Source organism: Gymnoscopelus microlampas, assembly GCF_963454915.1.
Source record: "Gymnoscopelus microlampas genome assembly, chromosome: 20".
In the NCBI taxonomy this organism is placed as follows: domain Eukaryota; kingdom Metazoa; phylum Chordata; class Actinopteri; order Myctophiformes; family Myctophidae; genus Gymnoscopelus; species Gymnoscopelus microlampas.
The window spans coordinates 33,024,742-33,049,884 of NC_139957.1; the positions used below are offsets into that span (position 1 = coordinate 33,024,742).

At 41.0% G+C, this 25,143-nt stretch overlaps 2 protein-coding genes across 2 annotated transcripts; both read left to right on the forward strand.

The window, feature by feature from the left end:
• The first annotated feature begins 4,034 nt into the window (after positions 1–4,034).
• On the forward strand, positions 4,035–12,638 carry LOC311035929 (delta-like protein 4). The gene is made up of 11 exons (XM_084044433.1): positions 4,035–4,622; positions 4,913–5,176; positions 5,541–5,595; positions 6,494–6,763; positions 7,760–7,820; positions 8,085–8,215; positions 8,675–8,844; positions 9,144–9,366; positions 9,464–10,205; positions 10,539–10,647; positions 10,802–12,638. Exons 1-11 carry the CDS (start codon positions 4,569–4,571, stop codon positions 10,805–10,807), a joined length of 2,085 nt encoding a protein of 694 aa, XP_083900559.1. The 5' UTR covers positions 4,035–4,568; the 3' UTR covers positions 10,808–12,638.
• A 4,962-nt stretch (positions 12,639–17,600) lies between these two features.
• Positions 17,601–22,513, forward strand: LOC311036494 (glutathione-specific gamma-glutamylcyclotransferase 1-like). The gene is made up of 3 exons (XM_084045207.1): positions 17,601–17,906; positions 18,689–18,724; positions 20,868–22,513. The coding sequence occupies exons 1-3, from the start codon at positions 17,739–17,741 to the stop codon at positions 21,234–21,236; spliced, it is 573 nt and encodes a 190-aa protein (XP_083901333.1). The 5' UTR covers positions 17,601–17,738; the 3' UTR covers positions 21,237–22,513.
• Positions 22,514–25,143: the final 2,630 nt, after the last annotated feature.

The window sequence follows — 25,143 nt, forward strand, 5'->3', positions numbered from 1 at the left end:
GTTTGGGCCCTACAACTGCAAAGGCGCAAATAATCATACCTGTGCTTCAGCCTTGTGCTTTGGGACAACCAGAAGCAACTGGTCAATGGACGTGTGTGACCTTGATGGCACATGTGGTTGTAAAAGGTCAGAGAGATAGATTAGATTAGAGAAAGGAATAATGTTAAGAAACAAACCAATATACTGTAATAATACGCCTCCTCTGACACAGCAGGTTAACCGCATTAATCCCGGCGTCCCTATTTTAGGCAAACTTTCAAAATCTTTCAAAATGTTAAATAAAATTTTGTTCATAATTTTCCAAATGAGCGAAAACTTGTCCTCTAGGTTGTTGTTTCACATGGTCACCCTTTGGCAATGTATCTGTGACGGTTGACATTTTAATCAAGTCACTTGGATCACTGTTTTTGACACTTTCTGCCAAATAGACATTTACAGTAAAGACATGCTGCTGGTGGCTATATAATAGCACTCTTTGATCCCTAAACTTCAGATGACGGGTATATTAATCCTCCCTGTTTTGGAAATACGTCAGTGTCAACAAAAGTCTATTGCTGCCACGAGTTCTATATATCGTTGCTGCATTTCCACCAGCGTATGCTGTGCGTCACTCAGTTCTTTCATTTACAAGAAAAGCACTCCACAATTAAAGGCAGCTTGAAATAATGTATCCCTAATTGGATTACAGCATAAATGATTTGAGTGATGAAATTTCAAACATCACTTTAAAAGCTGTAACCCATTAAACCATTTTGACAGGGTTTGACAGTTCCCTGAATACCACAATGGTCTGCCAAGCAACAAAACAATTACATCAGACAATTTGTCTTATTAAATAGCAAATGCCGTAGTTATGTCCAAATACGTACTTTCACGCCTCTTCACTTCCCAAACTAAATGTTATTTTTGGGATTTTGGATGCAGGCTAAACAGCCGTAGAACAATCACAAGTCAGCTTTACCAAGCACAGCCACAAGGAAGAATGATGTCCAATATGGGGCTACAGATGGAATTATAGAGGACTGATGTCTGGTTTCCAAGGCTGTGTTTACTCTAGAGAGCAACAGAAGAAAAGAGACTGTTGGATTATTGTTTCCATTGGCCAAGAGTAAATAACCCTACGGGTCCAAAACGTCATATTATTTCAGGCCAGCTAGGTTTTCCCTCTTAAAATTTACTGAGAGTAAATAAGGGCATGAAAGATTGATAAAATAGCTGCACTGTGGTGTAAATATTGAAAAAAAGTTTGATGAATCCATGATCAAGAAAGCACTTCTCCATATCTCATCCGAGGCATTTTTTCCTCTTACGCCCCGCGGGGCTAGATGTTCCGATCCAAGCATCGCTGGTTTCTTTATACAGCACGGTCAGAAGCTTTACAAGGCGTTGAAACTGGAGCTACAGTAGGGAAACCTTAACCATAGTCCATCAATTATTCATGTCTATGGATGTTTTGACGTGTATGAGGGGTCTTAGGTAAGGCTAAAGCACCATTAGCCTACTACTGTATACAGCTCTCTGTACAAAAGGAGATTGATGGCCTTCTAGAGTCTATGACACCCATGTTGACCACAGAGGGAACCTCACCCCTAGATAAGTGACTGCAGCCACTTACTGTACAGTACCTGAGGGGGTATGGTATGATTTGCTCCTATACTGTACGCTGGGACGGATCGTAAATATATGGTTAAGTCGCGATGCAATTACAACCACATAAACCCTATATACTTTGTTTACCAGAGACCCCCAGGGCTCTATAATGGCTCCACTGCGTCTTCCTACTACATCAAATCTCCTCACCGAAAATAGCCGATCTACAAGCTCACAACGCGTCACTATGCACGGCGTTGCGAGCTTGGACATCTGCTAATTCCGCTGATGAACCTTCGCCCCCCAGAATAGGGATGCTAGGGTTCAAGTGCTTAAAGGACTGCTTCGATACATGTGTGATACGGTGAACTGTGGGAACACCAAGGGCTTCAATGCACTGAGGTGTTCTGTCCGGCCTCCTTAGTCACACAAGTTCCTTGGCTAGAAGAATAGCCTCAATAGTCCATTGTCTTTGCCCCTACAGTGTGGAACCTCAAACCAATATGTCAAGGGTGGGGGTAGGTATGGGCTGGGCGGTTGGAGATGAAGTCATCACTGCAGGAGAGCTGTTCGGCCAGACACCTTCATGTGGTCAGGGAACGCTTTCTAAATCCTGTTCCCTGACTCTCAACACTGTAAATCGTTCCTCGACAAGTTGGCCTGCTGCAGAAACGATAAAGGCAACAATGCTTTAGCCCAGCGTGAGTTCATGTGCGATAAGAAGGGGGGAAAAGTACGGTATATAGCGTTCCAATTTATTTGCTTAACAACCTAAATACACTGTTTGGGGTTCATTTTGGTTTCCCTATTTCAACAATAACTTTAACTTGAAAGGAGAAGAAAGTCATTCAGCTGGTTCTAGTGGCCACAAGTTCAACAAACATGGTCACATCATACATACAGGATACAATATAGACGTTAATTTACACATTATGAGCTCTAATGTAGTATAAAGTGACTGGACAGCTGGGTTCCCTGCTTCCATGTTACTGCCCTTTCCTGGACATAATAAATACTAGCTCAAATGCACTCAATGCATGAGTTTTTGTGTGTGTGTGTGTGTGTGTGTGTGTGTGTGTGTGTGTGTGTGTGTGTGTGTGTGTGTGTGTGTGTGTGTGTGTGTGTGTGTGTGTGTGTGTGTGCGTGCGTGCGTGCGTGCGTGCGTGCGTGCGTGCGTGTATGTGTGTGTTCGTGCGTGCATGCGGCTGTGCACTGCTGTGTGCATATGTGTATTGGAGTGTTTACTGTACTGCATGTTTCAATGTTTGTGTGTGTGTGTGTGTGTGTGTGTGTGTGTGTGTGTGTGTGTGTGTGTGTGTGTGTGTGTGTGTGTGTGTGTGTGTGTGTGTGTGTGTTGGAGTGTATTTACTATACTGTAGGCCTATGTTTCAATGTTTGCAATGCAATAAGTTAAGACAAGGTCTGACCTGACTTGTTCAAAAGCGAAGATCTGTGAAAGTATACAATAATTAAATAATTATTGTGACTTTTATGAGGTGTAAAACATATGCTTATAGCAAAATAAAAGCCTAGCAAGGCGTTTGCATTGGATGACCACTGACACATATTGAGGAGGTGGATGAGAAGGTCGTCAGACTTTCTATAAAGCCCTAGGTCTCCCTCTAAACTAAAGATTTATGGCTGGCCCCAAAACAGTGTTTGCAGTGAGAGAGCATTATCATACAGCTGTGTTGTTATGTGTTCTATCTAAAGTAAATATAAGGGACAAGGAGAAGGGGGGGAGAGCGTGAGATCAGGCGAGACATTAAGCTCCGTCGTACGATGGGAGACGCGCCGCTCGCGCGTCAAAGAACAGAACTGACCTACAAGCTCACAACGCGTGCATCGTGACGCGTTTACTGAGGATGAGGTTAGAAATAAGTTTAAGGTTAAGCGTAGTTTTACTGAGGTTACGTTTAGGAATACGGTTAGATTGTTTAAGGATTGTTTACTGAGGTTACGTTTAGGAATACCAGATGAGATGGCGACCGTTCCGAGGTTGCCGGATTCGCCTGGCCCGGGGTGACTGTGTTTTGGGGCGAGCGTTTTACACACTCTGGACCAGGGCTAGGTCAGACGCGCTCCAAACACAAGGGCGCATCTAGCGCTCCAAAGACACACAGACCAGATGGAAGTAGAGGCTAAGTAAGCACAGTGTCAGCCTACAGAGCTGGCCTGTGGAGGACATACGAATATTTCTTAAATAAATACAAATAAATAAACAGACAAATTGACGAGAGTGTTTTAATTTAAGATCAGTCGAGGGCTCGAGGCTAAAAAAGACACGCCAGGAGGAGGACGGTGGTGGAGAGAGAGTTGCGTCTCTCTCGGAGCTGCAGAGTGGGCGGGGTTTAATGATTGACAGTGTCTCTAATGACACCAGACTCAAGTAGCCTATATAAAGTGGGAGCGACGTCAAACATCCTTCATTGAGGAGAATCAGTAGGATGGTGATGATGCTCCACATTAACTGAAGCATACACACACACACACACACATACGCACGCACGCACACGTGCAAAACGCTCTCTGCACAAGATCCTGGGTGTGTGTGTTTTTTTCATTTCTTCTGCATGATTGAAGAAGAAGCTCAAGGCTTGCATCTCCACACCAAACAAAAACACTCAACCGGCACGATGGATGGACAACTTAAAAAAGACAGACGAATGAGTCATCTGTGGATATTATTAAATAAAAATATACTACTTATATTTGTGTAAAACCTCATCATATCGTTTGGATAACAAGGTTGTTGTTTTTTTGGTTTTCTTAAACTTTCGTTTTTGGATTGTTGTTTTTTTGGAGCTGCTGGATCTTGTCCTTTAATACACACAGGGTTACGAAGAAGGATTATATTTATTATTTTTTGCTTTTTTCAACGTTTCACCATCATCGCCACTGTGGAATAGGAGCGTTTGTTTGTGGTGGACTGGACGGACAACTTGTTTTTCCAAGGATACGCACACAAGCTCTAAAGAATGGCCTTTTGGTTCACCTATATCCTCGCAATTATTATAACATTATCTACTCAGGTAGCTATGACAATTTTTATTTATTTTTACTTTTTTTGCAATAACGGATACAAAATAAATAACCCATTGGCTATGCAAAAATAGCAGATCTACACGCTCACAGTGCCTCACTTCGTGCTGCACTGCCAGCTTGTAGATCTGCTATTTTTCTTTTTTCTTTAAAATCTTGAAAGTGTGAGAACTAGTGCTTAATGTGTCTTAATGGGATACCAAAAAAAAAACAATAATATTAATAAAATAAATAAAATAGTAACACAAAATAAAATTGAATTAAATGTTGTTCTTTGCAGGTTCAGGGATCAGGTGTGTTCGAATTAGACCTTCATCATTTCCACAATAGCAGAGGTTTGCTGGCCAATGGACTGGCATGCAGCAGCAGCTCTGCATCAGGCTGCAGGACCTTCTTCCAGGTGTGCCTGAAGAACTTCCAGACGGTGGTGTCTCCTGGCCACTGCATCTTCGGCAGGGCCATCACACCTGTCCTGGGTACCACAGACTCCTTCAGCATCACTGAAGGCGGCAGGCTGCGTCTGCCGCTCAACTTCACCTGGCCGGTAAGAGGGAGCACCTGAACGCCTCCCTAGTCCCTAGGTGTTGTTGCTTGCCTAAAGCAGTGGTTCCCAAAAAAGAGAAATTAGAAGCGTTTGCCCGGTACTCAAACTAGTGAAAATACAGACCTACAATTAAGCTCACAACATGACGCTTCAAGCCGCCTTGTGAGCTTGTAGATCGGCTATTTTCACTATTTCTTAAACATAATTTATGGAATTTCTTTTTTGATTAATTGTTTTATTCATGAAATTCAGCCAGGCTAATTAATTAAACCAAAAATGCTTCTTAACTTTATACTAGTTTAGGCTATTTTATATGTTTGTTGACTTGGAGTAATTATTTTTTGTATTAAATGTTCCTCCATAGGGCGCGTTTTCATTAGTTATTGAAGCCTGGAATTCTGCGTTGGATCTACCTGGAGGTGAGGACTATATATGTTATTACCACTAGAGGGAGACATGCACTTTAGCTTGGGACATAGTTATTATTAATAATACAATATAATAATCCTTATATATGTATTAATATAGCCTGGTATTTAGTAGACTTATTTTTATTTGTATTTCTTATCATTTCATTTGCATTTGGGGTTATAGCATTGTTTGGGATTTGTTGCGTGTAAAGCTTTTCTTTTCAATCACATCTCCAACACAATGTCACTTCCCTTGGTTTATTTTCGGTGTGGGAAAGTGTACAGAGTTGTGAGAATATGAGGCTCTTGCCAAAAGCATATGACTGGCCTCTTCCTGTATTTTACACCTCTTTGTTCGTCCATTTACACTGCAAATAATGGTTCAGACGTTTTGTTGTCATAAAGGAAGAGGATATTTCAATATATTGTATGGCTATTGTTAATTGATTCTCTGAATGAATAGCTTGTTGGACTGTCAAAACGCATGAGAATTAGGCCTGTGGAGCTTTGGTTTATCCACCTGGTACTTAATTGCAGTTGTGGAAGCACTCATTTTCTACTTAAGTAAAAGTATCAATACTGCAATGTAGAAATACTCTAGTTAAACTTGAGTAAAAGTACTGGTATCAAAATGTACTTAAAGTAAGTACCAAAAGTAGAAAGTACTCATTATGCAGAATGTCCCGTTTCGCATGTTTTCAAATGCATAAAAATCTTTTGAAAATAGCAGATCTACAAGCTCACAATGCATAGCAACCCATGTGAGCTATTTGCCTCTGAGATGTAATGGAGTAGAAGTCAAAGTATTGAAAATTGGAAATAAGTAGCCCTACAGTGCTTGAGTAAATGTACTTAGTTACTTTACACCACTGTGCTTAATGATGTGTTATATATTCCATTTTCGCAGATACCTCCTCCTCCAACCCTGACTCGTTGATCAGTTCTTTTTCCATCCAGAGAAAGTTGGGCATCGGACCCTCGTGGTCCCAGGATGAGCAGAGCGGCACTTGGACGGAGCTCAGGTACTCATACCGCTTCATCTGCAGTGAACATTACTACGGGGACACTTGTTCCAAAATATGCGCTCCAAGGGACGACCGTTTTGGCCACTACACCTGCCAGCCTGACGGGCAGGTAGCCTGTCTTCCGGGATGGAAGGGACAATACTGCCAAGAACGTAAGCAACCTGAGGAAAAAGATGCCATATGGTCGCTTTTTTTTCTTTGTTTCTGATAAAAAGGTCACAAGTTAAACTGAGGTTTTTTTTCCCCCCTCCCTGAAATATGGTCTTGGTTATTTTGTTGAAATGCACAAAGCTACACAGCTACAGTATAGCCTATGTCAGTGGTTCTCAAACTTTCTAATTTCAAGGACCCCCATAACTCCGAGAGGGTACAAATGGAACCAAATGGACCCGTGAGGGTCCATTTGGTTCCATTTGTACACTCTCAGAGTTACAGACCTGTAAGGGTCCATTTGGAACCCCTTCAAGGAACCCTGAGGGTCCCTGCACCCCACTTTTAGAACCACTGGCCTATGTAATAACCTTCTGATTAGTGTATAGGCTATAATTATTTTAAACGACGCATAAAGCGGGCCTATTAATAGCACACTTGAATTTGGACATATAGCCTGAACACCCTTTGAATTATATCTGATGCATTTTAGAGACGACTGTCCCCCTCTCTCTCCTCTGCATTGAGCCTGTGTGCGCTAAGGCGCGTGCATGCGGGTCAACCTAATCCGGGGCGTCGGGTCTGAGAGCAGCACGGCACGCGTCGGGTTAATCGCGGCATTATCGTCCGCCACGCGCCGCTAAATTGCGGGCTCTATTGTTGCAGTGGGAGGGCAGCAGCTGCACACAGGGTCCGAACTGCCCGCCCAGAACAATGGGGCAGCTGTCCACTTTGGAGAGCAAGCATCTGCTGCAGACTAACCAGCCGTTTAACTCTGGCCTTGTAACCATGCAAAATCAATGTCACATACAGGGCAAAAACAGGCGCAGCAAATTAGAGCTTCTATTGAAATGGGCCAGGTAACAGGTTTTTTATTTTGTGAGGCAGGGCGTTGACAAATGCCAAATTAGGAGCTTATTATAACAAATTGGCAGCTTATATGAGACTTGCAGGGCAGCTTTACTGACAAATCTTTGAATTGTCCTTCTGTTTTGCAGCCATTTGCCTTGAGGGGTGCAGTGAAAGGAATGGAAATTGCACATTACCAGGAGAGTGCAAGTGAGTTTGCAAGTTGATATTATTATTATTATTACCCTTATTATTATTACTACATATACATCTCTCTCATTCACTCACTCACTCACTCACTCACTCACTCACTCACTCACTCACTCACTCACTCACTCACTCACTCACTCTCTTGTCTCTGTCTGACTTGTATGTCTTGCTCTTGCTGCAGTGGGTAGAAGGTCAGCGGTAGGCCTAATGTTTGTGTGTATGTGAACACACAGTGATGGTACATTGTTTGTGTGTGACACACAGATGCAGAGAGGGCTGGCAGGGTCCCTTTTGTGACGTGTGTAAACGCCACCCGTCCTGTAAACACGGCACCTGTGCGGAGCCGTGGCAGTGCACCTGCAACGAGGGCTGGGGAGGCCTGTTCTGTGACCAAGGTCAGTCTACATTACAACTCTTTGATTCTTTGACACATGAAAAGAGCTAAAAACAATGAAACCTGAATTATGATTATGGTGCAGTATATCACTACAGTATGGTGATAAATACTTGATATCGCTGTTGTCGGGCAGACAATCTCCATATTCTAACTTTTTGTGTTTTTCCGTAAATTATGTCCTACTTGATTATACTACAGTGTCACACAAAAGCATCAAATGTAGCAGATCCACAAGCTTTCTTCACGCCGTGTCTTGAGCTTGTAGATCTGCTACTTTTGCTATTTTTGAATTTGAATCCTGAAATGTAACAGTTTTGGACATAATGAAGTTTCCACCCGACAGTGACGATATAATATGACAACCACAATGTACAGACTAGGTGATAGTCTGTACAATCATAATGTACAGACTATCTAATTCCTAATTCTTAATCCCGCCCCCATTAATTGTGTCCAGATTTGAATTACTGCACGCATCACAAGCCCTGCTTCAACGGGGCCACATGCATGAACACGGGCCAGGGGAGCTACACGTGCACCTGCCTGCCGGGCTTCACCGGGGTCAACTGCGACTCGGAGGTCAGGGAGTGTGACAGCCAGCCCTGTCGTAACGGAGGCCAGTGCCTGGTGAGTCCGGAAGTCTCTCTCTCTCCTTTCCCACAACACAAGCCTTCCTGTTTTTGTTTTCGCCTCAGTCTATCTGCTAGCCCAGGAGGATGCTACCGATTGCCGAGTCGCTGGCTGACCCAGTTCACAGACCCTTTACTGTAAATAGAATTCACGCTGTGAATAGGAGAATAGAGAATTAATTGCACCACTGCAACTCTGACAGAGGGGGAGCTCTCTACCGTACCTATGCTACAGTACAGCAGCAACGTTGCCTGCTTGGGAGCCCGCTGATCGTCTTAATATCTCTTTGCCTGCAGAACTCAGAGGACGGCTATAGGTGTGAATGCCCAAATGGGTTCGAAGGGAGACATTGCGAGGACAGGATGCTGACCTGCTCGGCGGATACACCCTGCTTCCACAACGGCATATGCAGAGAGCGAGACAACGGGCGTAGCTACATGTGCGAGTGCATGCCGGGCTTCACTGGACTCAACTGTGAGAAGAAAGTGGATAAATGCACCTCGCTGCAATGCACCAATGGTAAATCTATTATTCTCTGTGTATCATAAATATGCACAACACACAATGTGTGATAATATCAACGGTGAGCTATAATAATCGTTTGTATATTGTGCAGGTGGACACTGCGTGGTGCTCAGTAACCTCAGATTCTGCAGCTGTCGCTCGGGCTTCCGAGGGCTGCGCTGTGAGATCAACATCAACGAGTGTGCCATGAACCCCTGTGCCAACGGGGCCACCTGCTTGGATCGCATCAACGACTACACCTGCACCTGCCTGCCGGGGTTCACCGGCCGCAACTGTGACAAACCCACAGACCGCTGCGCCGCCCAGCCTTGCCTGCACGGGGGGACCTGCGTCATCGGAGCTAAAGGCCAGCCGACCTGCCTCTGCCCGGCGCACTACAGCGGAGCCCAGTGCCAGTCCTACGACGTGCCTCTGGACGTCACCCCCAGCCCGAACAAGAGCTGGGTGCCAGGGGAGAGGCTTAGCTGGGTGGCCGTGAGCATGGGTGTCGGCCTGGTGGTGGTTCTGGTGCTGCTCTGCATGCTGGCCATGGTCCTCCGTCACGTCAGGAAGCAGAGGAGCAGGGAGCGGGCCACGGACACCATGAACAACATCTCCAAGGCGGACTTCCAGAAGGAGAACCTCATCTCCACGCTGGAACTGAAGAACACTAATAAAAAGATAGATCTTGAAGTGGACTGTCCCAGGGAAAAGTCCAACCACAAACACGTCAACCATTGCCACCTGGACTACAAAACCTCCAATGGGTACAAGGATGAACTGTCCCTCGTGGACAAAGACGAAAACTGTGAAAAGACAATAGAAGGCAAAATGCCACTGAATAGAATGTACAGGTGAGCGCAGTACACGTGAAAGGCTTGTTATGAAGAGTTTTAGAGACTTTGTGTGACATTTTAACTACATGAACCCCAGCAACCCTATTTTGGCGGTGAACCTTCGGTGAAAATAGCAGATCTACGAGCTCACAATGCATCCCAACACGTTGCATTGTGACCTTGTAGATCTGCTTTTTTTTGGGCGAATAGATTTGGTATAGAGGGGAAAACATAATACAGTATAGAGGGTTTAAGTGGTTACCAAGATCACAATATGAACAGTGTTTAGGTCAACAACAGATAACAGCAATGGTTTTGTGCGTATTACTAACGTCTATTTGTTTTTCACAGAGAAAGGCCGGAGTGCAGAATATCAACAATATGTTCTTCAAGAGACTCAATGTACCAGTCTGTGTTTGTTATAGCAGAAGAGAAAAATGAATGCATCATAGCAACTGAGGTAAAACATCTAATGGATTGTCTTTATTACCTATCTCTACAATTAATTATTCACTTATGGACCTTAATGTTTTTTCCCTCCTTTTTGTTTGAGAGGTGATGATGGTTCAGATCAATAATCAGCTTTCTCTCTTTCTTTTTTCTTTGTGTTTCAGGTATAATACATGGAAGATATTAGTCGTTCTGTACAGTGGATATCTTCTGGACTGTTTACAAGTGTAGAAAGCCTGGGATTTATTTAAATGCAACTTGCTGCTCTTGAAAACTTGATAACTGGATAGAGCCTGTGTGCTCTTGGAATGCAATAGAACTCAAGCTACCAATTCTTCTTAGAATGTAAAGACTGAAAAGACTGTGGGAAATAATAAGCGAGTGAGTCTGACTTTTGGACACGACTTTTTAATGTTTTTAGATTCAGGTTGTTATCTGGACTACCCAAGGTCGTTCGAGGGCAACAGGCCTAATTATTTATGCCAGCATGTTGATTAGTAGAAGAAGACTATCTGGATGTACTCCTCTCCACTCCACCTTCTTGTGATAATCAGCAATCAACCAATCAAATTACTGCCAGCAAGCCTGTGGAAGGAGCCAGCATTTTTCCATTTTCTGTGACTTGGCTATGCGCTATGCAAGCAAAAATGAGCATTGTGCTAAAAAAAAAAGAAAGAAAAAAAAAGAAGTGATTTAAACTACTGAAAACGGTTCATTTTTGAAGATTTTTTGAGGCATGTCAGTTTTGTAAATGTAATCTTTTTGATAAAGAATGTATGCAGCCCAGATCACCAAGCCTTATGTATGAGTTTCAGAGCAACATTATGCCCTGCCTCATCTTGATTCCTGTGCACAGTACAGCAAAGTGGACGTGAAATAGAAATCAATTTATTGCAATATGGTGCAACACTGGGGAAACTCAAGATAAGGCAACATGTTACCTTATGCAAGATCACCCATAATTAAAGACAAAGAACACATGAAGTGACTATCGTACCAAGGACGCCTTCTATTGAAAGTAGTGAACCAATAATGTTTGTGTAAGATTAGTATTTCATTAGTTATTTAATATTATGAAGCACTGATCTTTCTTTTTTTCTATGTTTTATAAGATTATTTTGTATATAATGTATATTTATATGTTACGATTAGAAGTATGAAGTGTACATCTGCGTTTAAGTTTATGCCCCAGAAAGTTGAATTTATTTTTTAAATGTCGTTGGTGTTGCTTTTTTTTTTTTTTTTTAAGAAGAAGAAAAAAACATTAATACATATCTGGTACACTGTTGTTTGTTGGTCTTATTGAATTGTTGAGTGTAAGTGGTCAAATAGAGATCCTAATTCAGCTAAATGTTTAAATCATTTAGAATCTTTATTTGAAGTGTGTCATCTGGTGTGCTAGAATAAACATAACGAGGATTCACAATTGATGTCACAATAGTGGAAGTGTTGCAGACTCATGGTGGCCCTTGAATTGCAAAACCTTGCTGTTTACTGAAATCTTTTCGTTTCTTCTTCAAAGATTTTCAAAATGTGCCGATTTGTAAGTTAAAAACTTATCACACCGTGATGTGTTGTGAACTTATACTTATTTTTGCTAAAATAGGGCTTAAGTGGTCATGGATAATATATCCATCATCGCATGACCCTTTTACTCAACACCTATTTTTTCCGTTTAAAAAAACGGAAAGAAATCAAAACGGTCCTCCAACGATTAATGTCAGGGCCCAATGAAACTGCAGACTACGCTTCCAGTTGTTTGTGATGTCAGTATCTTATCCTGGGTAGTTTTATTCTTGCTGGTGTGGAAGTGGCTTCAGTATGATGGCCTTGTAGCAGTTCTAACGAATCCATATCTATGGCCATGACAGGCATGTGTCAGTGGGATATCAAATCAATGTGCTCACAATCATTCAGTGGACAGTACTGTAATTGGCAGCAATGTAAAAAAAGAAAAAAAGGGAATTGCTCATACAAAAAGATATATATTAAAAAAAAGACCTGTATGTGAATATAAATCATTCTTTGTGGTTTTCTTTTTTTTACCCTAAACTGCTCTCTAAATTCTACTTTAAACAATTACATCATACTCTTTATAAGAAACAATACGATGCACATACTCCGTCTCCTATGGCTGGGGCGGCACGTGTCAGTGGGTAATGTTGTTAAACGGGTGGAGTAGGATGGAGATGCTATACGCCCTCCTCATTGGCACGTGAATCAATACCACAATATAGAAATACTGTTACAAGAAAAAGTATTGGCATGAAAATGTACTTACAGTACCAAAAGTAAAAGTACTCATTATGCAAAATGTCCCATTTTCACAAATAAATAAAAATCTTTTGAAAATGGAAGATATACAAGCTCACAACGTTGTGAGCTTGTAGATCGGCCATTTTCAAATAGCCAAAGTTTAAATAGGGCTGAAGCGGTTAATGAATGTTTTGTAATGATAATCAAAATCTACAAATCAACTAGTAACTAAAGTTTTCAAATAATTGTAGTGGAGTAAAAAGTACACTATTTGCCTGTGAGATGTAGTGGAGTAGAAGTAGAGGTAGCTTATAGAAAAGTCCACTTAAGTAAAAATACCCCAAAATTGAGTAGCCTAGTAAGTTACTTTACACCACTGCCAGTTTGCATTGAGAATCTTGGACATAGGCCGGAATTCATGTTTATAACGTTTCAGCCTGCTCTGGGGAACCCTGACTCATAAGAACTGGACTGCTCTGGATAAAGCATGTGAGTTGGATCAGACACTATTTACTGTGCCTGTCTGATAATAGACTGCTCATAGATTGTCTGGAGAGACGAGTGGTTGTTATTTTTTGACACCCGTAATTTTCATAGCAATCTGCACCAGACGAACAATCTGTGATTTCAACTGTAGGCTACAGACAAGTTTTCATACCAGGCTATTATCTAATAATGATATCTAATAATAATATACATATCCTTGCTGCCGGGCAGAAACCTCTTAACTCCATATTTTAACTTGTATTTTTCCCCTTCTTTTTTTGTAAATTAAGGCCATACTTCATCATACTACAGTGTCACACAAAATTAGCAAAAATAGCTGATCTACACGCTCAAAACGTGTTGCATCGCACTTGTAGATTGGCCATTTTTTGCTATTGTTGAATTTGAATCCTGAAAAGTAACAGTTTTGCACATAATGAGGTTTCTACCCGACAGCAACTATGTGTAATATCTTATAATACTCTCTGCATGACAAAATATACAATTAGAAATGATCGTTCACATTGTATCATCTTAAATGAACCACCCAGCAATTTGCTTGCAAACCTACATCTTATATTTATCGGTTATTTATAGATTGATTTGATTTACTTTTACGATACACTACTTTTACATACATTATGAAACACACACACACACACACACACACACACACACACACACACACACACACACACACACACACACACACACACACACACACACACACACACACACACACACACACACACACACACACACACACACAAAAGAACACAAGACATGGGCTCAGTTTCATCTCCAGCCTCATGGGTGATGATGGTGTACAATAAAGACAATCAGGAAAATCCCCTGCAACATGATAGCAGAGATACCAGGCTCAACATAGTGTAGTTCAGATAGAGTTCCCAAATGTGACACTAAATCCAACAGTAATCTTTGCCAGCCTTTGACAGTTGGTGCTCTTTCATTAATTCACTGCAATAACACATTTTCCCTTGCAGCATATTAAGTAAGAATGCAGTTTCTTATTGTTTTTGTTGTTATGTACAGTGGGCTATCTGCTTGGGAGGGCCAGGGCGATTTGCACCGGGTCCATTTCCAGTTCCAAAATGTTTCAGACACATTAGACAAGTATCTTTGCCGTTTACAGCATGACCAAAAAGAAAGTACTCATTATGCAGAATGTCCCATTTCACAAGTTTTCAAATGTATAAAATCTTTTGAAAATAGAAGATCTACAAGCTCACAATACGTTGCATTGCGACGTATTGTGAGCTTTTAGATCGGCTACTTTCAAATGGCCGAAATGTATATACTGTAACTGTAGGGCTGAAGTGGTGAATGTATGTTTGTAATAATAATCTAAATCTACAAAGTAAGTAACTAAAGTTGTCAAATAATTGTAGTGGAGTAAAAGTATACTATTTGCCTCTCAGGCCAAATTGTTCTTCAGTACAGTACTTGTACTTAGTTACTTTCCACCATTGACAAAAATAAACAAATGCATTGGACTACAACCCCATGCCATGTGAGAGAATGATGTACATACAGTACGTATGTACTGTACTGTATGTTCATTCATTTACCAGAGCATGCAAACAGGTCCCAGGAGAGTCCTTCCACTGAAAAGTTACTCTGTTACTATCAGCACAAAGGACCACCTCAACAAATACTCTGACTCAAGAGGAAGATACCATAGCAAATCAAGTTGCTACTTAAAATAGCCTTGGATATATAATATATGTCTTCCCTTTTTTCACTGATACTGCCAAAGCCTCTCTCATACAAATTAATGCAACCACCCCACCCACCCCTGCCACACATACACACACCCCTGTGCATACACACAAGTGCTCTCTCTCTCTATCTCTCTCTCTCTCTCTCGCGCTCTCTCTCTCACACAGGCACGCACGCACGCACGCACGCACGCACGCACGCACGCACGCACGCACGCACGCACGCACGCACGCACACACACACACACACACACTCTGTCCTTGAACCTTCTCAACACAATGCATTTGTATTGTTTTGAAACGCGTCCTGTTTGTGGACATGAACTAATTGTGAATGTTGACTTATTCACAATTCACTATCAACCATGTTTTCCTATAGCCTGCATTTGTCTCAAAGACTTCTTATAATCTTTGATAACAGTTTGATGATTTTGACTGAGCTCAACAAACTAGCGAGAAGAACTGTAGATATACACAAAGAGCATTTCTGTTAGCCTGGCATGGCCAGACTAATATGACTGCAGAGGGCTATTTCTTTCATTTTTGCACTGGTTTCCAGGCTACATTTCTGTCAAGTATGTTGGGTGTTTCAACAAATAGCAAAGCAATGTCTTTAATAAACACTTGGGGGCAGTAAGACTCATGTTAGGGACTTGAGATAATTTCTTATCTTCAATAAAGTAGCTCATAATATAAAAGACCTAAAGCCACCAATTGATTTGAATGAATATACGGCTATATCCTTAAAGAATGTGAATCATGTCAAGTCGATCATACACATGAGGTGTATGAATATTCTTTACTTAATTGACTTCTTGATCATTGGGAATATTGTAATGTTAATTAGATTATGGTAAGTATGCTGATAGGATAAAAAAAGGAATAGAGTCTGCTCACTGGTAATGCTGCTAATTATTGCGTTCGTCAACGTTTCGGCCTGTTCAGACCTTCATCAGGACATATACAAGGGAAAAGGGCATACACAAACATTTATATAGGGTACATCTACGCACTGATAGGCTCACCCCAATAGGATAAGTGAGGTCAATCCGTGTATGAGGTCACAGTCAACTCAACAGTAGGTATGCTGATAGGGCCATGTCATTATTAAAATTGGGTTTTTGTTTGCTTTTTTGTTTGTTTTTCAAACAGACAAATCAAGCTGTCATGGTGACAAGACCATAACACAAGTTTATCAGGTGTTACAGACACACCCAATTAGAATGTGGACACTTAATGAGCTTTTGAAAACCTACAGCTAAACTACACTGTCTCTATTTATAGGTAATCTGATTAGCCACACACTGCTTGTGCTTGACATGCTAGGATACCATAGGGGCGGCTTCTGCAAGCCTAAAAATAGAAGGCTGTGTTCTCTGCTGACTGTACAAAATAACTAACGATTGGGGGGACGTACAGTACCTGGTTTTTGACACTGAAGAACTGTGATGAGTTCATTCTAAAGCAGGGGTCTTCAACGTTTTTCAGGCCAAGGACCTCTTAGCTGAGAGAGAGATGAAGCAGGGACCCCCACTACGTTGTTTACAATTGTGTTGCAGATTAAACTTTTTCATAGATTTCATAGAGTAGATGGCTTCATTGACTATCATCAGTGTTTTGTTCATTTCAGACAATTTAACCACTTAAACCTTCAATACTTAGTTCTTGATTTGCTCCTCTTCCCTCCTACACCAAACCTCTTTGACAAAACGCTTGTAGATCTGCTATTTCCGGCTAATGTTCCCCTCAGAATAGGGTTGCTAGGGTTCAAATGGTTGATGTAAAAGAAAAACATCCTACCACACAAAGATTTGGCAGATCTGAGGACCCCCTAGGGTCCCAGACCTCCTGTTGAAGACCCCTGATCTAAAGTTAATGTTTGAAAATATCAAAATGTACAGTAGGCTAAAGAACCTTGAACACATCAGCCAGACTTTAAACGTAATGCATGACACAACAATGGATTAGCTATTTCTGTATCTGGCCCATTAGGAAGCGCTTTCACTTTGCTGTGACCTGACATCGTTTTAAGACAATTAAAGAGAAGAAAGAAAGAAAGAAAGCAACAGCAGCAACAGCAATGAAAATGTGGATTTTTGAATGCCATGTGTTTTTGTGTTATTTGATCTGACCCAACTTGTTATTGTACCAATCCCACCCCTCTATAGGTATGTGACAGGTCAGCTATTGGCTGGCAACGTCCTCACATCTTGGAGGGGTCGGGTGTTTTCTCTGAAAAGTTACTCCCAGATTGAACCTGATTGGTTCATAGGAACGTCTTAGCCAACCCCTTCTGTCATATAATTGGTCGGGAACGTCCTGTCCTGACGCATGCTGCTGATTGTGAACAACAAACACACGTGTGTGAACTGCAACAGATAAAACCAGCAGGAGAAGTTAACACAGGCCTGTCGATCAATATTTTGTATCGGAATCAGGGCGTTTTTAAAGCTATTTATATACATTACAAAGAGCTATGAGCTATGAGTCATTAGACGTTTATTTAAGTCCGGTCTGGTAAGTCATTGGAATGCATATAACGATAGAAATAACATCATTGGTGACATCGAAAGGACAGTGATCACTTCTTGGTATAAACTAAAGACTAAAGACTTTAACAATGAAACTGGAGGACATTACGCTAGAGAGGACCCTGTGGATATTTGGATATGGTTCCCTGGTCTGGAAGCCAGACTTCAAGTTCAGAAGGAGCATCATTGGCTGTATTAAAGGATATAAACGACGCTTTTGGCACGGGGATGACTTCCACCGAGGAGACAAAGAAAGGGTATTGAATCCTGTTATTTATACTCTCGTGGGAAAATATAATTTACAAGCTTCTCTGATTGTTACAGTGTTTCTGATGGCTGCAGTATTTTGCAAATGTAGTGTAAGAAAGGTTGTCTACTAGGACAGTGGTTCTCAAACTTATTTTAATTTCAAGGACCCTGAGAGTGTACAAATGGTTCCATTTGTACACTCTCAAGAGTTGCAGACGTGTGAGGGTCCCTTTGGAACCTCTTCAAGGAACTCAGATGGTCCCCCTGGACCCCACTTTGAGAACCACTGGTCTAGGAGGCCTATTACTGCCTACTAGAAACACTTTTAATAGATGTCAAGTCAGCATCATACAGGATGGAAGCTTTGTGGGAGATTGTTATTGGCTAAACCTGTGCTAATTGGTGATACATCAGTTCAGTTGTGTGCATTTTCTTTGTAACTATGAACGTTGCCAAAATGAACTGGAGTGCAGCAAACTGTTTTTTTGTATTACTTTTTGTTTACTACTATAGTCTACCCAACCTAGCTGGTATCCATTTTGGATCATGAGATTTAACTTTTTTTCAGATTTCAGATGTCAGATTTTCTGTCAGGCTAATTCATCAACATGATTTCAACTGTTTCATGGCAAGCTGCATGTCTGGTCCCATCATGTACAGTAGATGGACCTCACAGAGAACTGTGTGATACATGGAAACGGTTGTCATCTAGACTTCTGCAATGTGCTGACTAATGTTGGTCCACCTGACTCGACTGACACTGTCATGTTTATGCTTCTCTCCCCTACAGCCCGCCAGAGTTGTCACCCTAGTTGAAGATCATGACGTAAGTGTGTCCTTGTTTTGATGATAATATGTTGCTGTTTATTCCATGTACTCTATACAGTCCATGTTATATCTTATGATATACTGGTTTACATTACACTGGGACATATTGCAGTCTGGAATGATTTACATCCAACATACTATATAATGGTAGTGTCGGCAGCACAGAGTGCCGCGCTATGAGCTTGTAGATCTGCTGTTTTTGAAAAATCGTAAAAATTTGTGCAAATCTTTGAATATATATATATATTTCGAAAGCGAACATTTGTCAAATGTTTTGTTCCAGGGACCTCCAGAAGAAAAGATTTGAGTTACAAATGTTCGCTTTATTTTCCCTATAATCTTTGCTGACCTTTCGCCCCCCCCCCGCCCCCCCCTTGTAGCTCTGCTGTTTTTGCTGAATGTTTACCCCAGTATATAGGGACACTAGGGTTCATTTGTAGTTGATACGGCCACAGTCATCTTTCTATCCTTTCCAGTTTATGTCCAAAGTAAATCCCTCTCCTATCTTAAGTCTGTAACTTTTGTTTAGATCATAAGTGCTCTATAAATAAAGTGTATTATTAATATCGGAAAGTCTACTGGACAGAAGGGAATGGAATGTTCATTAATCACTTAAACCCCATACTTCATGGGTCCACCATGGGTCCCCTCTACATCAAATCTCTTCACTCAAAATAGCTGATCTACAAGCTCACAATCGTGTCACAATGGCAGAATGTTCACCTATTTTTACTGAATGTTCCCTTGTTATGACATTCATTCATTGGTTAAAGCAAACTTTCTCCGGTGATTGGACAAAACACATCAAAAGTTTTGTTCAGTGGTATTATCGTTTAATTTGTTTCTGTATTGAGAAAAGTCGAGCCCGGGCTACAGCTACTGTACATGGAAAATAACCACTTTATTTGTAAAAGCTTGACAACGTTTCAACCCTCTAGGCTCTTCTTCAGTTCAATATTGACGTTGCCCTTTATTTGCAAATAAAGGCATTCTTTACCATGTAGCTGGAGTCACGTGCAGGCTCTACTTTTCTCAATGTTGGCCTTATTGGCCCAGCACCCATAATCGATGTGCGTATATTTAACCTGTTAAGACCGGGGACGCATCTGTGTCATTTTAAGATTTCTTCTGGCTCTTCAAAAATACTATTCAAAAATTTTGTGTGCAAATCTTTGAATATATATATTTTTAAAGCGAACATTTGTAAAATATTTTGTTCCAGGGACCCCCAGAAGCAAAGATTTGAGTTACAAATGTTCACTTTAAAAAATATATATTCTAAGATTTGCACACATTTTCACGATTTTTCAAAAATAGCAGATCTACAAGCTCGTAGCAATGAGCTTGTATATCTACTATTTTTAAATAGCCAAAGACATCTAAAATGACACAGATGCGTTCCCGGATTGAATGGGTTAAGTTTGCTTTTTAAGTTGTTTCTGTACTCGATGTCCAATTGTCTAATATATATATCATGGGTTTTCAACTGGTGGTCCGTGGACCACTGGTGGTCCGTTAAGGTATTGCATGTGGTCCCTGACCATGCATTTAGTAATGTAGGAAAGTGAAGATTTGTATTATATTTTATTTTATCGACCACTAGTTGAGAAACAGTATGATGTATGATGACACATCAATGTTGTCAGTTACTTGGAAGTCGGATGTCAAGAACTTCCACAGAAATGGGAGTTGTTTCAGTCATCATTAGTAGGAAATGTGCCCATATAATTGCATGTGCTTGCTCATACATATGTTGCAATGAATCAGTTAACATGAGAATATGGAAGGTTAAGAGAACAGAATAGGGGCAACCATGGGAAAGGAATGGATCAGTGGTTCTCAATCTTTTCTGAGCTCTGGACCACTAGCATATCTCAGTTAAATAATGACTGTTAAGGGCTTGATTTAATTCACCTCGAATTAACAAATTAAATTAAGGCCTTAACAGTCATTATTTAATTTCAAGCTTTTCTCCACACCACGCCCATATCCCCCCTCCCAAACACAACAGTGGTCCCCAGGTTGATTCTCAGTCAGGGTGGTGGTCCCTGGTTCATAATCAGTTGAAAACCCATGTAATATATCATTACAATTTAGTTACATGTTGTGCTCTTTGCTATTCTGTTATCCCCACCGTTTAGGCCTGCACCTGGGGCGTGGCTTACGAGGTGAGCGGCTCGCAGATTGATCAGTGCCTGGGGTACCTGAACATGAGAGAGGTGGTGCTGGGCGGCTACCTCACAGAGAAAGTGGAGTTCATCCCCAGGGAGAAGGGCCAGGGCAAGCTGCTGGCCCTCGTCTACATCGCAACCTCAGACAACCCCATCTACCTCGGCCCCGCCTCGGACACAGAGATCGCCGCCCAGATCGCCATCTGCAGGGGCAACACGGGACACAACATCGAGTACCTCCTTCGCCTGGCCGAGTTCATGAGGCTCTGCTGCCCCGAGGTCGATGACGAACACCTCTTCTCTATAGAGGCGGCCGCCCTTCAACTTGTTCTGAACTAGGCTGGGGGCGATATGGACAAAATCCAATATCGCAGTATTTCCTACCATATACCTCGATATCAGTATTGTGACGATAATCCTGAATGATGTACATTTTCTTAAACATTTTTGCAAATATTTTCAAAATAACTAAAATAGCCGATTTACTGTACAAGCTCACATGTTGTGAACTTGTAGAGCAGTTATTTTCCACTATTTTTGAAAAACTGTGGACGTATAAAATAAGGCTTAAGTGATTACAAGTAACCAGGAAAATCGAACACTTTTGCCATATCACAGTATTGCGATATGCAAAATCCAATATTTCACAGCATCAATATTCCTGAACTGATCACACGGTGAGCACTGCAAACTTTTAGCTGGACTGATAATGCTTGCCACCGGCATCTGTGACAGGGATTTGAAGGCACTCCTTATCAGAAAGGTCATACAAGGCATCGCTTGTGTACGTTATGTTATGCAATCCTGTGTCCTGGCTGAGAGCTGCATTTGTAGCACGTTGTCCAACTCAGGCTGACCCGCTCCTAAGCTGAATGTGAAGGTTTTCATTGGGTTGTGACTTTTTACAACTGTGGCTCTGTAGGAGGCAAGCCGTCTAGAAATGGGTCTGTCTGTGAGTCAGATCAGCGCCAAATTTCTTGTGCACGCTGGCAGTAGGCCAAGGAAGTACCTCCACACAGTTTTATTGTTTTCTAAATATTTAACTTTCATTTAATGGAAGTCAGTGGTGGTGGAATCAGGACAAAACCTTGCCCAAATATGGAGTCTTATGGCATACGTCCTATGTGCTTATGTCATACAGTAGATGCGTCATATATGCTTATGTCATAGACTGGCCACATGAAGTCCAAAATCCACATGGAAGCCACATTAGAGAGAGCCGTGTTGTTTTTAGTGACCACAATAGACAAATGGGAAAGGCAGAAGATAGCCTGCAGCAAATAGCCTCGAACCTTATTTATATGGTATGCACTCTTACCAGGTGAGCCACCAGCGTGCCTCAGGCTTGGGACTTTTAAGGCACAGGTAGTCACACTACCATCGAATTGTATCTCTCCTCATTAGTACTGTACACTATATTTACTCTTCCGTAAGAAAGTGTGAAATGTTTGAGATTTACAGTGCAGAGATACGCAAAAATAGTCACTCACACTATACATGCTGTGTGAAAACAGGAAAAAGTGACTAAAAGACATTGTTTTAAATGCACATACTGATGTTTCCTTTCATTTTCTACAACTTAACATTTTAAACATTTTGTTAAAGGATATGGTGGGGAACTTGTAAATAACTTTGTAAATATCCTGTATGCATTATTTTCTTAATAAATATGTTTTAATAAAAACACAATATCTTATGGTAATGTTCAGTCTTTTCTAAAGGTACACTTAAAACCCAAACCCTATATACTGTAGTACTATCTTGACCGGGGTCCCTCAGAGGTCTGTACTTGGTCCCCTCATTTTTCTCCTCTACACAAATCTCTGTGCCGAAAATAGCGAGTCACAATAGCGTATATTGGCTATTTTCGCTGAAGGTTCACCCTCGAATATGAACACTAAGGTTCATGTGGTTATTTGGGATAGTGTTTGTATTTTGGGCCTACACTTCCATATAGTATCTCCCTTGGCTGTTGCCAGATCCTAAATATACCGTATGTTATCTGGATGAGTGTCCACCCGTGTACAAATATTTCTGCCTCATGCTCACATACAGTACAGTAGTATCACATGGCCAAGCAGGGTGGACAGTCGTAAAAACCTAAACGTGTTGCGGGCTTTAGTGACCTTTTCTCAAGATTGCTGGAAGTACACAGCAAAGCATTAATGTAACCTGTTACCTGACAGTGTAAACTTCTGTCCGGATTTTGCTGATGAATAACTTGTTCGCTAGAAATGGTACATGGATGGATGTTCTGTGACTTCTTTTATCTCTTCTATCTTTTAACTGTCAGGCATCATGAACTCTCAACATTATATAACGAGGCCAGGTTTGTACAAGTCTATTGGTGGAGGAAGTAGCCTATCTTGTTTATTACAGTGCAGTCCAGTCAGTCACAGAAATATAAATAACACCCCATGCTTTCATACCCAGTACATTTTGTTCTTCGAAGACTTTCTGCACTCAGATGAGAAGTGGACTGAGGCATTTTAGACCAGCTGGGAGGTGGAGGGGCACACAGGGGTAGGTTCCATGTCTGAGATTTCATCACGTTGCAGAAACATGTGCACGTGCCTGTCTGGAAAGCACTTTCAGCCCAGGAGCACGCATACTTTTTAGAGGAGGTATGCACAAAACCAAAATCTGACCAAAACTAGGTCAAAGGTTTTTGGAGTCATGAAAGCACTGCAAGAAAACACTACATATTACTGAGGAATGTGAGTATATGTGTATTGGAATTATATAGATAGAAAGTCAAGTCCACATGAGCATGTGTGGTGTGACCTGAATCTTTATTCATCTGTCAGTACATGATTTAGAGCCTGTTGATATGGTTTGCAGTTGCACAGCTCGTGGTTTCAGCAGCCGCCTAAATGTCAATTGTACATTGAAGCACAAACACTTTCAACCCATTGTTATAACTCTCAGCTCTCAGAAAACGTGCAGCCATGACCTGTTTGTAGAAAATAACAAGAAAATCCAAGCTGACATGCAGTATTAACCTGTATTAACATATAAGTCTTTGTATGCGGCATGTGAGCTTCTGGATAAGCTATTTTCATCACGTGGCGAACGATGGAGTAGCCTATGAATGTAGGCCTAATTGTCACCTATAATGACTTGCTCAAAAGTCAAACTAGGGACATCAGGGTTAATGTGGTTAAGACTAAACAATGTTGATAATGTGTTATAGCACAACACACTAAGGTTCGGGTTTTCTTTATTGTTACAGCTTGTGTACACGTACACAAGAATATAATTAGTTTTTGTTCTTCTTGCCCCATAGTTGACACGTTGACAAGATTTTGAACTGCATAATTTCCTGACATTTTAATAGTTATGTTATTCAGACATAGATGCTGTGTATAGTATGTTGTCTACTTATGCTAAGTGCCTATGTTATTTAGATAGATAGCAGGTTTGAAGTCTACTTGTTACCTAGCTCCTTTGTAGTACATACTTGTTATCATTGCATTCTGATTCCATTCTAATCCTCACCACTTTACAAAGTGGTGAGGTTTACAAAGCAAGGTTCATGACACTTACCAGTCACTTGTAATAATATAATAATACTGTAGTTAATTGCTCCTAATTATAGGAGCACATATCAAAACAAAATGACAAAGTGCTTTACATAAAATCTAAGAAATCATCAAATCAAAAACAGAAAAAAAATATGATGAAATGTATAAAATGTGCAATGTGAAACACCACTTAAAAGTGTTTTTTATATACTGTTAAATAGTTTATATTCTCACAGCAATCATTTCTGTATGGAGTGTTTGTTCAATAACAGGGGTCATCTCATCTCTTCAGCTCTTTAGTTAACAGAAAATACATTTTCAGATTGGGATACCAATTTCATCCAATCAGGAGTGAGAACTCGTACAGTATGTAGGATAAACACGTGAAAATGATTAAACAAATACATGAGCAGCTGGAGAGACAGAGAGACCATTGTTACTGAACAAACACTCTATAGCAGTGATTACTATCAGAATATTATAGAGCTTTACATTTTTAAGAATAAGCTTTTTGTTTTAACCAAAATATATCACTTACACCACCTTTAAGTCTATAGGTCTATAGTTGGTCCCCTCTTTTTTAAGCTCTACACCAAATCTCATAAGCCCACAACACGTTGCAACGCTTGCCTAATATTCTATTATGACATGCCCAAAATAGGAATCCCAGGGTTCGTGTGTTTAAGAGAATAAAACAATAAGATTTAAAAATGTTAATTATG

Coding starts and splice junctions, on each gene's coding strand:
- LOC311036494 (XM_084045207.1), top strand. CDS start 17,739: ATGAAACTGGAGGACATTACGCTAGAGAGGACCCTGTGGATATTTGGA. Junction 17,907..18,688: donor ACCGAGGAGACAAAGAAAGG/GTATTGAATCCT, acceptor TCTCCCCTACAG/CCCGCCAGAGTTGTCACCCT. Junction 18,725..20,867: donor CCCTAGTTGAAGATCATGAC/GTAAGTGTGTCC, acceptor CCCACCGTTTAG/GCCTGCACCTGGGGCGTGGC.
- LOC311035929 (XM_084044433.1), top strand. CDS start 4,569: ATGGCCTTTTGGTTCACCTATATCCTCGCAATTATTATAACATTATCT. Junction 5,177..5,540: donor CGCTCAACTTCACCTGGCCG/GTAAGAGGGAGC, acceptor GTTCCTCCATAG/GGCGCGTTTTCATTAGTTAT. Junction 8,845..9,143: donor GTAACGGAGGCCAGTGCCTG/GTGAGTCCGGAA, acceptor CTTTGCCTGCAG/AACTCAGAGGACGGCTATAG.